This window comes from Echiichthys vipera, assembly GCF_963691815.1.
Source record: "Echiichthys vipera genome assembly, chromosome: 5".
Lineage (NCBI taxonomy): Eukaryota > Metazoa > Chordata > Actinopteri > Perciformes > Trachinidae > Echiichthys > Echiichthys vipera.
Window position 1 is genome coordinate 23691829 of NC_139830.1, and position 18126 is coordinate 23709954.

An 18126-nucleotide genomic window follows, 5' to 3' on the forward strand; every position below is an offset into this window, starting at 1 on the left:
GAGAATGAATGGCAAATAACTGTCATAGCCCAGACAACCAGGCTTTGCTTTACTGGGCTTTGCTTTACTGAATATGGATATATTAAGGCTGGCTGATGTGCCTCATTGTGCCTAATGACATCTTGTATTACTCTTCTTTCTCCGTCACAAATCAAAAGCATCTACAGTATGCTTAATTAATAACCTTAACGTAGTGATTTTCCTTTCCCTTTTATTCTGAGAAGACGTCACATATTTGTAATAAAACATACACTGGTAGAGAACAGTATAACAGGACTTCTTGAGTGAATGCATGCTAGCAATCCACAGTGTAAAACTGAGATATAGCCTTAGTTTACTTGCTTAAGCCCCTTGCTTAAGACATTACCCAGATATCAAACAGTCTTTAACCTGCCAACTCCCTTGTATAAAGAATAATCTCAGAGTAAGTCCATGTGTGAATAAAGCAGCTCACTGTCCAGTAAATTCAAGGCGATTGAGTGCGTTTGTTGATTACATTACCCAAACCGGAAAAAAGCAAACCTCCGAGGGCGGAGAAAAATGGTGATTTACAAAAAGACGGCAACGAAAATGTCTAACTGGAGAGACAACGAGGTTCGGGGAACTTCAATTGGTAAGGACTGATACCAAAATCATCACACAAATAAAAAGAACAGTAAAAGACCCAGCTGTTTATGACCAAATTACAAACCGGCTCTGTCACCGCAGTGTAATCCACGTCATGTCCTGCCTCCTGTTCGCTCTACCAAAGCGCCACTCCTCGCCTAAACCAAACAGAGTATTTCCAGTAAGTGAGATTGCATTTGACACAGAGAATCTCCTGTTGTGTGCTGCGTGTATTAAGACAAGATCTGGACCCACTTCTCCTGACATTGTCTTGGGTTTATATGTTTAAACAGCTTTGGTTTTGCTGGATTGGATTTCTGGATGCCTATGGGATCATGATCATGTTATTTGATCCTATAGATAAAAAAAATGGAGAAAAACAAAGTGTGAAAAACAAAAACTACTGTATTACTGAACTCTTTTATAAAGTCACAAATTTAGGATGTCTATGTGATCTACTTTTGATAACTAAAAGAATATTTTTTCACTCCCATTCACTAAACCTCCCCTGAAACTGTTTGGAGCCCCCGTGGGGAAGCCTGCCTCCCACTTTGAAACCTCAGCTTTATGGCATCAGATCTGTGGTGTAACAGTTATATTTGACTTCTACGCCATCCAGAAAACTTGTAAATGTGGACACAGTTTGAAAACAAATAATGAAGAGTAGAATTGGTTATGGACCATGAAACACATTCCAGAATGCAGCTCATGGTTTTTAAAATGTTGTTTTTCTTGTCGTATTTAATTTCCTCTCTCAAAGATGACCTATTTTCTTTGCAGCAGATATTGCATATTGAATTACAAGACTGATTGCTGTTAATAAGCTTAAGTCCTTATTTTTAGTTATCCCCCCCCCCCCCCCCCCCCACACACACACACACACAAACACACACATCTAATTTTAAAGTCATCCATAAACCAAATGATGTATAACAGAAAGTGACTAAATATCACAGACAGCACTGTGGTGCCAGACTACATTAGGATAATCATGGACTGCTGTGCTGGTGACCTGTGAAGGAAAAAAAAATTATCAAGCCACTTCAAACGTTTGAATAAATGATCACAATAGTTGTACTGTAATGGTTTTTGGACAGAATTATCTATGGAAAAGGGGGACATTGGGAATTTCTTCTGCTGAGAGAGAAAAAAAGGCAGTCGTCAGATGTCTTGCTGAGATGTTTGGATGTAGAGCTGGCACCCTGAGTAAGAGCAGTCTGTTCTCACATGGCCCGCCAAACACACGTCTACAGCATCCAGGCAGGCCCAAGAGAGGCCAGAGAGCAGTGGCTTTAAAGAAATCCTTCATACTTGGACCCACTGATCAAACATGTCATACTGTAAGAGTTTGAGAGCAAGTATTGATGCATGTGAAGGCAATATAGAGGACAGACGAAACTCTGGCCATCTCTAGTTTGAAAAAAAAAACAAATATGGGTTTTCAGATATTTTCATAGAACATGAACTTCAACCTACATTGGAAAGAGCGATCTTAGAGCTTTACAGTTTTCCAAAAAACGAATTACTCTTTGGTTCAGTCGCCAGATGCCATAATCAATTTTAGTACATTCCGCTCTTTCCTTATCCTTGTGGTCGCTGTGAATTATAATTAGGGGACCTCCCACAAGAAGCCCTCGTAGCTTCTATTTCTGCATTCAAGCCAGAAGTCGTGGTAAGGCCTGCGTCTCCCTTCACCCCTCCCTCTCCCAAGGCCAAACCCTGGGCCAAGATCCCGTCTGCTAGGCCCTCTGTCTGGACTGCACTCAGTATCCAACTTCTTGATCCATGCAATCCAACAGCAGACACTTGTAAAATAGAAGTTCTATGAAAGTCTATACATGTAAAAAGAAAACAAAAAGCTTTCCAACTTGAGGAATCACTTGAATGATTGAAATAACTGATGAGCTGCATTTTTGTAATTCCTGTCTTTCTAACAAGATTGCCAAAAGCAACTTGAGAAAACAATACGTTTCAATGACACAGGACTGCAGTCACTGGGGGTGCTGTAATTTGTCTGAACTTCAATTCATCTTGTCATCTATAGCCATTTTTTCTCACGCTCAACTAGCCTAATTAAGGTGCCTTTTGAGAGTGAAGTGACATCTATTTCTTTGGATAAAGCCCTGAATTTGTCTCTGCCTGTGAATATGTGAAAACCCCCTTTGTGCCTGGGCTGACAGAGGACTTTACACTGCCTCTGTTACCCCGGAAACCTTTTGAGAGGTGAAGGGAAGGACAGCCAAAGAGGAGATCATCTTGGCCTACAATCACAGGTAAATCCTTACTCAGGCAGTCTAATTTAAACAGCTTTACCATTTAAAAGATAACTCTTCGCAGAGGAATGAAAAGAATCAGCAAAGTCTGACAAATTTCCCCTCTATTTACCTAATAAATTTCGATTTGTTATGCTCTTCACTATTGCCCCCCAGTGTGTGTGTGTGTGTGTGTGTGTGTGTGTGTGTGTGTGTCTGTGTGTGTGTGTGTGTGTGTGTGTGTTTGTGTGTGTGTGTGTGTACAGAATCAATCAAATCGCACACTTTTCATGAAATAAATCTGAAAGCCAATGTCCTACCTCAAGAATGCAGGTCCCTGGAGCCGTGTTCTCCTTGATGGACACATTGTAGAAGTTTCTTTCAAAAACAGGCTCATTGTCATTTATATCCTGAAGCATAATGTTTACCACAGCAGTGGCAGACAGGGGTGGTTTTCCTCCATCTGTCGCCATTACAGTTATACTGGGATGAGGGTTCTTTTCATAATCCAACTGGGTGAGAGTGGTGATAATCCCTGTTACAGAGTCTATGCTGAACCAGTTGGAGTAAGCTCCTTGGTCTTGCAGGATGCTGTAGTTAATGTCCCCATTGGCCCCCTGGTCTTTGTCTCTAGCTGTCACCTGTAACACAAAGCTCCCTGGAAACACCACTTCAGGGATCACCTGCCTGTACACTGGCTGGTCAAACAGAGGAGGGTTGTCATTGACGTCAACCACCTGGATGATGAAGGAGGACTCGGCCCTGAGAGGAGGAGTGCCTGAATCTGTTGCCATCACCCTCAGCTCGTAGGTGTCTCTCTCCTCCCGGTCCAGAATCTGGTCCACACAGATCAGATAGATGATGCTATCCTTAGTGGTCAGGGCAAACTTTCCATCTCCTCCCTCAAGTGACACGTTGACGTTGGCGTATTCTCCATAGTCTGGGTCAGTGACCGAGATCCTGGCTACATACTGCCCTGGCTGTGCACCCTCTGAGATCCTGGGAGATCCATCCTCACTAAGAAAGATGATGGTCATGGTGGGCTGGTTGTCATTGTAGTCTCTTACGTGGATCGTGACAAAGGCATTGGTCACCTCTGGCTGGGTTGCATTGTCTTGCGCTTGGACCACCAGCTCGTGGACTCTCCTCATCTCGAAGTCCAGCGGCTTGTTGAGCGTGATAATGCCGCTGCGAGAATCAATGACGAAGTAGCGGTCCGGGTCGCTTTGTCTCCTGTTGATTTCATACAGCACCATCCCGTTGTCTCCTTCGTCAGTGTCTGTGGCAAACACCTGCAGGATGTTGCTTCCTGGCTGAAGGTTCTCTGATATTATGGCATGGTAGCGGCTCTGATTGAAAACAGGAGCGTTGTCATTAATGTCTTGTACAGTAATATCTAATGTCATCTGATCAGTCCTTTTGGGAGAACCGCCATCAAAGGCCTCCAGAGATAAGGTATAGGTGGCCCTTTTCTCTCTGTCTAGGATGATGTTGACTACCAAGTCCAGATAGAGAACCTCATTGCTTCCTCTCCTGGTTTCCAATGTGAACGCCTGGCCTACATTTCCATCCTTGACAAGGTAACCCTGCGTTGTAAGCTGGCCTTTATCAGCATCAACAGCTGGCTCAAGAGGAAACCTGGTGCCGATGGCTGTCTGCTCAGGGATTTTAAATGCAGCCCGTTTTCTCGGGAACATCGGGGCTTGGTCATTTATGTCATTAACCATGATGGTCACCTCCACGGTCACACCTGTCATGGTGACTGCGATAAAGTTGTATCTATCCCTCAGTTCCCTGTCCAGAACTTTGGCAGTTTTAATAATGCCTGTGCTCTCATCTATGTCCAAATCACTACCAACTCCTGTGCCCTCATGGTCTGAGATGAAGTACAGGGATGCTGTGATGCCAGGAGGAAGTCCCGCACTGATGTCACCTACAATTGTGCCTGCTGGCTGTTCCTCGTCTAGCTGTAGCTCAAGGGTCCCCAGGACCACGGGTGAATGGACTGTTACAAGCTCCAAAGCGACATACACCATTAGCACTATCCTTCTGTTCCACCAACCCTCACGGTGAGAAGGGGCCATTACAGACTTCCCAAAACCCTTGGCAGCTGTCTTCATTTTGGCTCCTTCTTTTTAAACCTGGAGACACACAAAGAGAAAAGCTGAGCAATATCAAAACCTGACAACAGCAGAAACTAAGATATGGTGTATTATTTCTGTGTCAAAATACAGAGAAAGTAAGTTTAAGAAAAATAACTATACGTGTTAAACACTTCCCCATATGTTTTATTGGCCCTGTTCCCAACCACAGCACATACAATACACCCTGCACATAACATTTTCCTTCACATTCTCCTAATAAGTCAACACCTTGTTCCTCCAACATACCAGAAAGCTATCCTTTGCTAAAGAAACATCAAAGCCACAGGCCACAGCATGGTAGGCTACCTCAGACAGGGAGTCTTGGCTGTGGCTATTCAACTCTGATTAAAAAGATGCAGGAATCCCTACCCAGTGTGTTCACCCCAGCACTACCCTCTTGTGCAAGTCCTAGATTTAATATTCATGTGTGCTACCACATTTAACTCTCACAGAGTGAGCAGCTTTGCAACACTCATCCAAGAGCTCTTTAAAATATATAACTCTCCCCAAGCAAACATAAATATATTTCAATACTTCTGAGAATCAAATTCAAGAAGTGTTAAAAAGTGTTAAATTGAGGGAGAAAATGTTCAAATATGAATATTTAAATTAGAAAAGGTGTTAAAACTCCTTGCATAAACAATAGGCACAGACTGGCAATAGACCCACACCACTGCACATGATCTGTAATTGAGACTAAGAGACAATTTGGAGCAATGTGGAAATTATTCAACAAGACTGTCACCATCTGCAGAATAATCCAAAACCACCAACTGTCTGGCACACAGAAAATGATTGTGTCTTTTTCATTAAATAAAGAGAGCAGCTTCCAGTTGTCTGTGGTTCTGTCTAAATGTGTGTAATTCATAAACTACTTTGGCTTGTTTGAGAAGTAATTCTAGCTTTAATTTTGTGGAAATAAAATATATACAGAAGCACATTATCCTGTGTTAAAGTTTGAGGAATTGAGTGTCCAGTAAAAGCTTTTTGAGGCTCCCTCCAGTGGTTTAACTCATAACTGCAAGCAAACATTCACAAAACATACAGTAAATGTATCTGTGTGTGTGTGTGTGTGTGTGTGTGTGTGTGTGTGTGTGTGTGTGTGTGTGTGTGTGTGTGTGTGTGTGTGTGTGTGTGTGTGTGTGTGTGTGTGTGTGTGTGTGTGTGTGTGTGTGTGCGTGTGTGTGTGTGCGTGTTTGTGGGTGTGTGTTTGTGTGTGTGTGCACTAAATGCGTCCCATGTGTCCGTTAAAGCAGCGTGGCGATCTGTCTCAGCCATGGCGGTGACAGTGTGTTTGAGTGACAGAGCAGTACAGTACAGTTGAAGGGCTCCACACAGTCTACCTCTCTCCCTTTTTCTGGCTCTGCAGCATTGTAATTGAGGGCTGCTGGAAGTTGGCCATAAGCACACAAGATCCCTGCTTAATTTCAGTCCGCCGTGATTCGGAGCCCACAACAGTGAAGATGCTGACTTTAACGTCATTAATTGGTTTGAATTCGACTTAGTGTGAGTGGTGAGGAACCTTGGAGCATTACTTGTTTTTTTAAACATTGCATGCAAATCAGTGCTGTTCTGTGTAAACAAGTTCAACATTATTAATAGTTTAGGGAATGGATAAATACAAAATGAACTTTAGATCAATTTGCATCATTCATTTCTAATCAGTGTTGGAAAGGTTACTTTTAAAACATTCTGTAACTCCATTACAGTTTACTGAAAACATGCCCTTCAATGTAATTTGTGATCAATCAGATCAAGTAACATATTGAAAATAATTGGTCTTGCTGAGCTCATTAGTCTGGGTGTGGGTATATTTCCATGTGAAAAACACATTCCTGCCAGTGTCCTGGCTGTGCATGTACACTGCCATTGTCATGTGGCAGTTGATATGTGCAAACACAAATTGTTGCACTTTTATTTATCTATTTATGTGAATTGCATGCTTCATGAATTTTAGAGGGGCGGCACGTGGAGTGGTGGTCACAGCAAGAGGGTTCCGGGTTTGAATCCAGGCTGGGGCCCTTCTGTGTGGAGTTTGCATGTTCTCCCCGTGTCTGTGTGGGTTCTCTCTAGGGTGTCCGGCTTCTTCCCTCAGTCAAAGACGTGCAGGTGTTAGGTTAACTGATGACTCTAAATTGTCATAGGTGTGAATGTGAGTGTGAATGGTTGTCTGTCTCTGTTCGTCTCTATGTGCCCTGCGATAAACTGGTGTCCTGTCCAGGGTGTACCCCGCCTCACGCCCAATGTCAGATGGGATCGGCTCCAGCTCTCCCGCAACCCCGTTAGGGACAAGCGGTTGAAGATGGATGGATAGATGAATTTTAGAGGCAATAAAACAAACTAGAAGGGCACTCCAAGAGCGCAGATGTTTGCCCAGGCCGTGCCTTATCTCACAATATTAACGAAAGTGAAAAATAATTTGTGTATCTGCCTCATGACTTTGATCCACTTTGATGGGTTCTTCCTTGGCCCATGCTAAACCCTTACACCAGGTTTAATGTACGTTTTCTGTAATCCGGCTGACAAAAAAAAAAAAAAAAAAAACAGAACCGAAGTCCCACACTCCTTACCGGAGGTAATAAACTTATTCCTTTATGTAATCTATTTTTTTAAGACAGTAATTGTATTCAGAATACCACCAATTTAAAAAAAAAAGAAGAAGAAAAAAGAATATAGTTATTTTATATTTATTATATTTTGCAAATGCAGCATTTGTGGCGCAGAGAATATGTATTCTGTTACTCCCCAACCCTGTTTCTAATTTATATTACTTCCACACAAGATTAGAACTACAAATGACTGGGCCTTAAAAGTTAGGCCTTACAAATTCACCATTACATCCCATGCTTTGGGTTGCTTTTGTGTGTGCTGTTTTTGGCAAAAAACATAAGCACATCAATGACAGCCTGAAGATCTTGACAGCACTTGAACTCTAAAGTCTCAGTATTGATTTACTTTACTGCAACACTGGGGATGCACTTTTACAAAGCTTTTGCCAAAGTACAAAGGATAGCTTTTCAAGGCCAGAGTCGTTGTCCAAATGCCACAACTGAAATAATGCACTTTCTGGTTGAGCTACAGTGGAGGACCTCTGCAGAGCAGAGCAGCCTAATGAATATAGCAGACATAGTCGGGTAGGCTAATTGCACAATACCAGGCTACGAAGGACATATGGTTTTAAAAGTATGAAGTTAAAGAGAAATGTCTGCACTTTAAACCTAAAAACTTCAACAAATATATAACAAATACTGCAGCCACCCACCCAGGCATCCATCACTGACAGTTTCATGTCTAAAAGTTAGTGATCAGTTAGCAGGCAGGATATAAAAGGTAACAGCCTGTTCGTGCATAGGGCTTCAGGGAAAGCAATCCTGAAAAAAAACAATTCAAAATAGCTGCTGATGGTTGAAAGCTGTTGCATTTAGTAAGCCAATCCCATTGTGGCTTGGATTTAGATGTTTTCCTTACATCATTGTCCTAGATCATGGTGAGTCCCTCTTGCTGGTAGTTAAACTTCATTTAAGAGTTTTGTTAAGACGATGCAACTGCTCGAGTGATAACCTCCATGTACCTGCAGCCAAGTCTCTCAAATATTTCATTTGCACAACACAAACGCTTCATTGAGGTTATGTTTTCTAAAAACTGCACGTGTACAGTAACACAGCATGTCCATCTTATTGTTAGAAGCAACTGTAATATTGACCCACTTTCTTTTGAATCCTCTAAAACCAAGTCACCCAACCAAATCCAAGGTTTCTAGGATTTACATGCAGAATAAAACCTCTGTTTGAATGCAGTGGATATCATCCTGGGCTCTTTGCTGCCTTTGGCAGCAGTAATTTCTGGGCACAGGAAGGCTGCATTTCTACCTCTCCATTGTGGGCCAGATCATGTTTGGCAAAATGTGTCAGAAATTCATTTTTCATGATAGCAGAACATTAATTTGCTTATTTATTTTCCACTTTTCTGAGGAATACTATTTGTCTTTCTTTCACTACAACATTGAGACAAGCACAGGCCTTTGGTTTGGCAAAACCTATAATAGACAATACATCTGAACGCTACTGTCTCCCTCCATGAGCCAATACAGAGAAGAATGCCAAACCTCTGACAAAATAAAAATATATTAAACCACATAGAGAAAGAGATACTGTTAAACATCCTAATTATTAATACAGTGGATTTGCCATGAATCAAACTGGCCAAGTCATATAATTTCATCTGAGAAGACATATCTTGCGGATACTGAATGATCATCAAGTACTTATCTTAAGCTAATATCTTAAACTACAATCATACACGATATTTGAGATAATAAAGTTGGTGCGTTCCTGATCTAAGAATCTGATCTACAGGGAAACAACCCAAATACTGATTAAAACATGACTCCAACTAATTTAATTAACACAACCAAACCATTTTCATCTCCAACGAGCCAAGAGGGAACACTACAGTGACAGACTATGTAAAATGAGCTTCTAATTCCATGTCATGATTCCAGTTAACTCAAAGAAAACTTCTGAGGTTCTGAGAACATGCCAGGCTGCCTGAGGCTCAATGGAGCCATAATGGAAACCGCAGACAGAACTGCAGATTGACTGGACATGAGGATGACAGGCTTAGCACAAAGCAAACTAAAAAGCCCTGAAGGTTTGCCAGTCGACTGCCTCTCACAAGTGCAGCATTTCTGTGCCCTGCATTAGTCTTTGAAACGTCAGTCCCTCTCTCGGCATGTAAAAAGGCCAGGAAAAGCCATCACAGGCCTCAGATACCCATGCGCTTCCTGGCCATAACAAGTACGGTATTGGGAAAACACACCAGCTCCTTTTTCATCATGAGCTGATGGTTTCTGAGATCCGTGACAAGAAGGATCATCTCTTTTCCACAGCAAAAGCAGCATGGGTTAGGTTCAGCTGTTTGTGTAAGATGTTCCGGATAAAAAAAACACACACACCTTTAGTCTTTGAAGATGACACCATCTGATATTGCGTTGGGGGTACTAGCGGTTGCATCATTAAAAACACATGTGCATCAAGTTACAGTAGCAGGGGTGCAAGGAGAGTTTGGACTACACTACTAAAACTAAGGTCAAACTCATATGTGCAGACATGAATATTTCTAAACAGGAGGGATTTAAAAACTTTCCTACTTTCAGCATTGATAAGAGATTATTCATTTGAGGTGACAAAGTCTGGTCACAAATAAGAAATGGAACTCCAGAGATGACAGCCTTCTGGCACAACAGCCTCAGACGCCATGGTTGATATACACTTGACTTATTTTACTGATGACGATGAGTAAAACCACAGTGTCTGCAGCCAGGCACTTTTCAGAAACGTAAGGCAGCAAGACACTCTCTGAGTGGCCGTCCTGGAAATAGGAGTCTAGAACACTAGCTTCATCAACAGCATATGCAATCTACAAAGGCCTGACTAGTGAAGTGATTACTTCATGCACTGCACCAAGGGTTTATGACATAATCCTTGGAATGTTAAAAAGCACTGTGGAGGTCCAAATTCTATTGGTTTTATCCATCAGTGCTGCTTTTTTGTTGTTTTCTTTGTGAGTTGTAATTTATAACTTAATCTTTTAAATGGCGCACATTAGAGGGATTCTCTGGACAGGCGCTAACTCACTAATTGCAATTACCACAAAAACTAATCATAGGCTGTGGATGGATGATTGGATAGATGGAGGGAAAACACTGACAATTTAAATGGGGTTTTACTTTACTGGTATGGATACTGTTAGGGTCTGCACTCATGTTATTACAATAATTATTCGGTATTAAGTAGACTGGCTGCACCAAAGTAACGGAACATCTACCTAACTTAAGTGTAGAGGTGGCACTCAAGGGTAGGACTCCGCTGTGCCCCTCAAACGGATGACTGGTGGGGAGTAAAGAAGAAAGGAGGAGCCTGAACCTCTTGCGTGTAAAGTCAAAAAAAGGCTGCATAATTACGCAGCCGCACCATGGCAACCATCACACTCACAACTAAAGTGCGCGGTGATGGAACCCAGGGGAGACTTAATTAATTTATTAATTGAGGGAAAGGAACACCTATTCACGGTCAATGAACACAAGTCTGCCAACACAATAACTGTGCCGACATGTGGGTAATCATCTAGTATGTGTTCCACTGGAGGAAGAGGGAGGCACAAAGGCTCAGCGGCGGCGGCGGCGACGGCGGCACCCGGAGGACAATGAAATAACTCCATAGGTTGACCAATTTGAGAGGAATGTCTCAGAGGGTGTTTTTTTTGTTTTTGGGTTGTTTTTTTTTAAGTGAGACTTGACATTCAGTCAGAATATGCGGCTGTTCCACAAAGTATGCTCTGTGCGTATATTACACAATGTTAATCATAAAAACAAAAACATACACACAAATGAAAAAACACTATAAATAAACATTTTTTTTTAAATTGTCTTTAAGGTAAATAGGCGAGGTTACAACATTGAACACAGTGGACGCATTGGACACACATTACCGCTGCACAGAGGTCAGCTTTAAAGAGAAAGTCTACAAAAAAAAAAGAAAGTAGCCACCATCGTAAGTCATGTATGACTTCTACATGCATCCTTCCACTACAAAGTCTGCTCTGCGGGCAGGGGATCGGCGAGTGAGTCGTAACGTGTGTTAAACATAAAACAAGTGAAAGAAAAAGTGCCGTTATGGATGAGCCGCACTGATGGACAACTCCATCGCATCAGATCACTCGCGGAGCAGATCTGTGACACGCTCTGATGGATACTCACATGCATCTGTTGCTCTGCTGTGTTTGAAGAGAAGACAAGTTTCAAAGAATCCAGATTCTCCTCAGTGTTCCCGTTTGAAGTCCAAAGTGAACGTTACATCCATTTCAGGACTTGTATCCTTTTGCCAGTGATTGTAGAGATCGTTGCACGCGATTGGTTTATTTTGCTAAATCCCTATTTGGTTCTTTCCGCTCTCAATTCCGAGATTCAAAGTTCAATTGCAAACTAGTTCCTTGTAAAAAAAAACTTTCCTGCCGGCGCCCTCTCCTACTGGACGTTATCAACTCATCGACATCCACTGTCTGTTTGTCTGGTCGCAGACACACTGCTGCAGCACGCTGACTGGAGCCAAACAGTGTGGGGCAGAGCGGTAGACGTCCCTCTCCAAATCTAATTTATTCAACACGTGACGAGCTGCAACCTCCTGCTCCTCTCTCCTGGAGTGCCGCTGTAACTGCTGCTGGCGTCTGCAGAGAGGCAGGCCAGGTTAATGCTGAACTTTGGTGCCACCATCCTATGCAAAAGGGAAGTGTAAATCGGCAGCATCACTTGCAGTGCTCCACATAGCTTATTGGAGTGCTGCTACACAGGTTTAAATCATCCGGAATATTGCAATAAAAGTGGGAAAAGTCTAGAAATGGTCCAAAGGTTTGGATAAATGTGCTGCCTGTCACAAACACATTTCTGTGGTCTTAAACTGGGTGTAGTGTAGATCTGGTAAAACAGTTACAGTATGCATATGTATGTTTTTAAAATAGTATCTCGATAAGAATATTTTGGAATAACCCCATGGGAATAACACTACAACAATGGCGATTATGGTGGGGGGCTGGGGTGGGTCTGGTGTAACATTAAACCCCCATGGCCCCCCCTAACTAGACTGTCTTAAAGAGGCTATTATAGTGATCATATATTTGTATCATATGAAAATGGACAGCTTAATAGCCTCCCTTGGTACCATGTCATGTTAACTTGGTGGGAAAGGCTTAATTTTAGCGAGGAAAAAACTGTTCCCTCTGACATCAAGATATCTAAATGAAAATGGGTTCTATGGGTACCCACAAGTCTGCCCTTTTCAGGCCTTTCCATATTATGGTCCACGTGGCAACAAAAACATGCATTTTTTTCTTATTCAGTACAAATGTGTTACTTTTGCCTAATATAAAAATGGTGTGTTTGAATATTTCTACATACTGGGGTCCATATAAACAGTCTTGGAATTTAATGCATTGGGTAGGGCTGGAAAAAGGAGACTTGTGTGGATTAAATTAACCCAAACTGGGATGATGTTAGTCTCCATGGTAGCCATTTCATTGAAATAAGACCATTTCTTGAAGCTTGACCTTACTGTATAAAATGTGCTGTTGTGACCTCTGTAATCACAGCCCCATGATACTTTACATTCACAATCTAGAGACTGAATGTCCGGCTTTATCCCAGCACTCTACATGTGGTAAGCCAGACTGTGTGGGGTGTCTCACTGTGGTATTTCGGAGAATGTTTTAACTATTTTTGTCTGTTATCAAGTGGTCAATTTGCACAAAATTAATCTATCTATCACATCAACCTAACGGTGGGGGTATATTTACATGCGACACAAGCCTCCCCTCCTATTTACAATGGTCTAGAACTGCCACTGCTAGCAAAGAACACTGCAACGTACAGACTCATTTTGACATTAATATTGACGGAGAATTTCAAGACCACAAAGTTGTCGATATTATAGGTGCAAATCATAGTATAAATTAACCTTGACAAAACAGCCTCAACAAAACCACAGCATCATAAGGAAGCCTAACTGTGATACAGACAGCTTCTTTCCTTCAGATGTTGGAAGTCAAGAAACCCCCTGGGTCTGGAGTCTGGAGAAGAGACAATGCCCCAAAACTTTTCCTCACATCTTGTGACTCTTTAAAGAAGCTTAGCGTACATCTCCAGTCAACTCCCAAGATGAGCTCCGCTTTAATCTGTAATGGTGCTGGAGCCATAACCCTGCTTCTCTTTATTGGCATCTGTTGTCGTCAGTCAAAGCTCTGATAGCTATTAAAGCTTTGTCACTTTGTTATAAACAAAAGGACAACAGATGGGCCCTACTGTGTCAACAACAATCACGTTTACTGTGGAGAAAATGTTGACACAAGTGTTGTGAAGGCATGCAACTGATCATCTTGCTTTCATTCACTGTTTTTTGATCGTTGTTGTTATTGTCATTAAAGAAACATGTTTTATAAACTGACCCATCCTTGGCACAACAAAATCAAATAATATGATTTATGATAAAATCACGTTAGCCAAATGTAGTGACTGTATTTATTAGTCAGTGTGTGAAAATACTGACATACATGTGCTGATTAAGAAAAATAACACTTTTGAATAAAAGTATTTGGTCAGTGTCATCCACATTCGTGGTGGCTAAACCTTTTCCCCCTCCAAGCAATAGATTTGTCTCCTCACTCTCACTCTGTAAACTGCTACAGTATGATCACCAAGTGAAATGAGTTTCAGAGCTGGCAGCTACTCATTATGACTGTGACAGCAGAGCAAAGGAGACAAACTCACACAGACATGCACACACATACACGCCAGCTACACATACATTCACATGCACAGAGAGTCAGCTGACAGAACAGCCTACAGCTTGACTATTGGGACATCCATGCAATCATCTGCACATCTTTTAATTTCACTTTTGAGAGTTAAGTAACATGTTGTACACATAATAATGTTTACAGATTGCTTGAAGTAAAAAGACAAAGACTTGGAGTCATAAAAGGTGTCGCATGAATGCCAGCATATTATTAGCCATAAGATTTAGACCAGAGTTGTTGAGAAAATAAAATACTTTGTTTTCATTTCTCTTCTTAAATAACACAAAGGGCTGTTTCATATTGTCAACTTAAATAACTCAATTTATGACTTAGACTCACTATCTGTGTCACAAGCAGAAAAAAAGAATGACTTTTTTGTCTTATCATGCATTCCTTTTACAAATATATCTCGTTTTTAAAAGAAATGCCATAAACTGTGTGCTGACAAGACAATGGATTGTCAAATATCCTGTTGACAGCATACTACTCTACAAACTATTATATAGAAGGAATTGTCTATTCAGACTTTGATCAATGATGGAAGATGAAAAGATGTACTGAAAATAAATGGGAAAACTGTCAACCTGATGTATTTGTTTATGGCTTTAACAAAGAACAACCCAATATTAGGTATTGTACTGTGGATAAATGGCATCAAAACATCAGAGGAGCATCTGTTGCTCATTTGGCATACGCACTTTAATTCCACACAAAAGTGGAACTATTTTTTTTTCTCTCCATTTTATGCTTCATCTGCATTATTTTAACCATGATTCCTTCACACTTTGAATTAATTTTGCATGTAGACTGGCGTCCTGTCCAGGGTGTACCCCGCCTCGCGCCCGATGTCAGCTGGGATCGGCTCCAGCCCCCCCGCGACCCCGACCCCGGGATAAGCGGTTGAAGATGAATGATTGAATGAATGTATTTTTCCATGCGTAAGACTGTCCAATGCATATAATCCACTCCTAATCTTCATTTGTTGAGGCACATGAAACCAAAAACAAAATGGTGCTGTACTGGTAAATAAATCTGCCATTTTACTTTGAGGTTAGATGCTGTCCACATCACACAGTTGTGGCCCTAGTCATTTTTCTGTTATGGCTATTTTAGTGACTTTTGACCATGGATCAGTGGAAAAACCACAGATTTTGTCTAATTTAGTCATGATGAAAGTCCATGCAAGAAATAATAAACTGATTGAGTTTAATCAAGATTAAAGATAGGTGTGAGACAGGCCGCTTTGCCAGAAGAATTCATTTCAACCAGAACAAAAGGCACAAAGCCTGCTTTTACCTCCACGGACTATACTCTGGCCTCTTTCTGGAAGAGAGCTGCCTCTACCTGTTTCCCAGGTCTGCCACACCCATCTGAGTGCCTGCTTCACACCTGTGCTGCATTAGATCATCAGTTCTGTCTGTGATGCTGCTTGTAGTTGGTGTAGCTGCTTGGCATTAGACAATTTTGGCATTTAACAATTTTTCCATTTCACCTGTTGTATGGATAGATGGGGTAGGTTAGAATTGTCATTTTAGTTTGAACCGGTAAGTACGTTAGTTTAGTTTACCTAGTTTAGTTTTAGGTAGTGTGGGTTTTTGTTTATTTTGGCCACGGAGAACCCTGACATCTTTAGTTTGCTTCCATTTATTTTTATTTATAGTTTACCACTGTTAATCATTTTCTGTTACAATAAATCCCAAATTGTTATGGTTAACAGTTGGAGCTGTTAAAGTTTTGGGTAAACTTTTTGACTTGTGTTACTCCCCTACAGACAGTAAAGGTTGTAACACCTGCATAAACCGAGCATGTAATAGTAATGCAGTGGGATGGTGAATAGGATTCAGCTGTTCCTTCATCTTATGTATGTTTGATTTTCCGATCCGCATGTCGAAGTGTCCTTGGGCAAGACATTGATCCCCGCTCTGCACATTGAGTGTGTGAATGTGGTTTGAATGATTGGATGAGAAGATGGGCAGATAGCCTCTGCCATCAGTGTGAATGTCTGTGTGAATATAAAGTGTAAGTACAAGTCCATTTACCATCCATATATTGCATATGTGCAGCAGTTAACCCACAGATCACTGAAGTCAACACTCTGAAGTCAAACTCACAAGGTTTTCATTGATTGCATTTGCAAGTATGCCTTAGGTTATAAAACATTTTTAAAAGTTTGATGCTATATTGGAGCATGCTAAATATGAATCTGAATTTGATCAATACTTGGAAAACAAAGCACCAGAAACAACATGATCTCATTCCATTGCATGAATTCACAACCCACAGTGGAACTATTTGGCTTCAGTTCATTATTCATTTATCAAGACAATAAAAAGAATAACAAAGAATAATTAAACTTCAGCACAACTTGAACAAACATGATCTTGTTCTGCGTCTGTTTTTACTACTTTTTCTGATATTAGACTGTTCAAAAACGGTGGAAACATTGTAGCATTTCTTGTACACATCAAAATGCATTGTGTCAAAGTGCTGGATCGTTTTGGGTTTCTGATATACAAATATTCTGTTAACCAAACCTCATTACAAATACTGGTTACATCATGCTGTTCCACTACAGCCATACGTGGCTCAAAACGAAATGGGTGTATAATTTGTAAGCTTTACTTTACAAGGTGTACTGTGAAGAAGATTTGATGGAGAAACCAGAGTGGTGTTTTAGGGGGTTGGGTATGGGCTTCAGCAGAAGCCTAATGTGGACATTTTATTGAGACAAAACACTAAGCACCACCAGCACTAGAGGACCATTTCCTCCAGATTGCTGTGCATTTGAGGAGATATGAGCTTTGGTTTATTTAATGTTGCTTTTAAAAGAATATGCTTCACACTTGATGAATGAGAAGACCTGAGATCCTTTCTTCATCAAGTTAATGACTCTTTTCAGTTGCACAGTATGAAAGCACACTTCATACTGTATATCTCAGTGAACTGTGTGTATGTTTTGTATGTGTACAATATAGACTAACACTGCATGGTCTTTTCCAAAGGGTATTAGATATTAAGTGCACAGGTGGTTTTCATTTGGTTAAGAGAAATCCTGGGAGAACTAGCTCTTTGTCATCTTCTAGTTAATCATGATGTAAAAGCTCTTTTATAGGTTTCTGTTCAGTGTTACCTCTGTTTCCTGTCTACAGAAAGTGCAACAATAAATCTTCCATTTAAAGAAAAAAAAAATTATTTGTGATATCCTAGCCTGGGCCCTCAAATCAAGGCCCACATACTCATCATCCATCAAACAATATGATATTCCTAATCTAAATGTTCTGTTGGATGAAAACAGGCCTCATTCTACCACGGTGGCATAAAGTGTGTTAGTACAGTTGAAGGTGGTGATAGTAACATTAAATTGTCTTTTTTGCTCTGAGGGACACACAAGAGACAAGACCAAGTAAATGAAATGTCTATAACAAAAAATGTTCTCCTGTTATTTTCACACATAACCTTCTCTAAGGTTTGCAGAGAATGCTCTAAAATATCCAGTGAGCATCAGTTCTCTGGGAGAAAATGTCTTGTTGGTGGGAGGTAAGAGGAGAAAGGCAAGACTGGTTCAAACTTACAAAGGCAACAGTTACTCGAATAACCATCTCTGAACATGTCAAACCTTGAAGCAGAGTGGCTACAGCAGCAGAAGACCACACCAGGTGCCACTCCTGTCAGCTAAGAACAGGAAACTGAGGCTATAATTCACATGCGCTCACCAAAATTGGACTATAGAAGACTGGAAGATAATTGCCTGGTCTGATGAGTATTGGTTTATGCAGCGG

The 18126-nt window shown here is 41.1% G+C and overlaps 1 protein-coding gene across 1 annotated transcript in view; it reads right to left on the reverse strand.

Moving 5' to 3' along the window:
• Positions 1-12026, reverse strand: part of LOC310946977 (protocadherin-16-like) — an 82863-nt gene extending 70837 nt beyond the window's left edge. The window contains exons 1-2 of the mRNA XM_083913587.1: positions 11760-12026; positions 3179-4999 (exon numbers count right to left, since the gene is read on the reverse strand). Coding sequence (XP_083769713.1) covers positions 3179-4978 — 1800 coding nt within the window. The 5' untranslated portion in view covers positions 4979-4999; positions 11760-12026. The remainder of the gene's footprint in view (positions 1-3178; positions 5000-11759) is intronic.
• Between the last annotated feature and the right edge of the window lie 6100 nt (positions 12027-18126).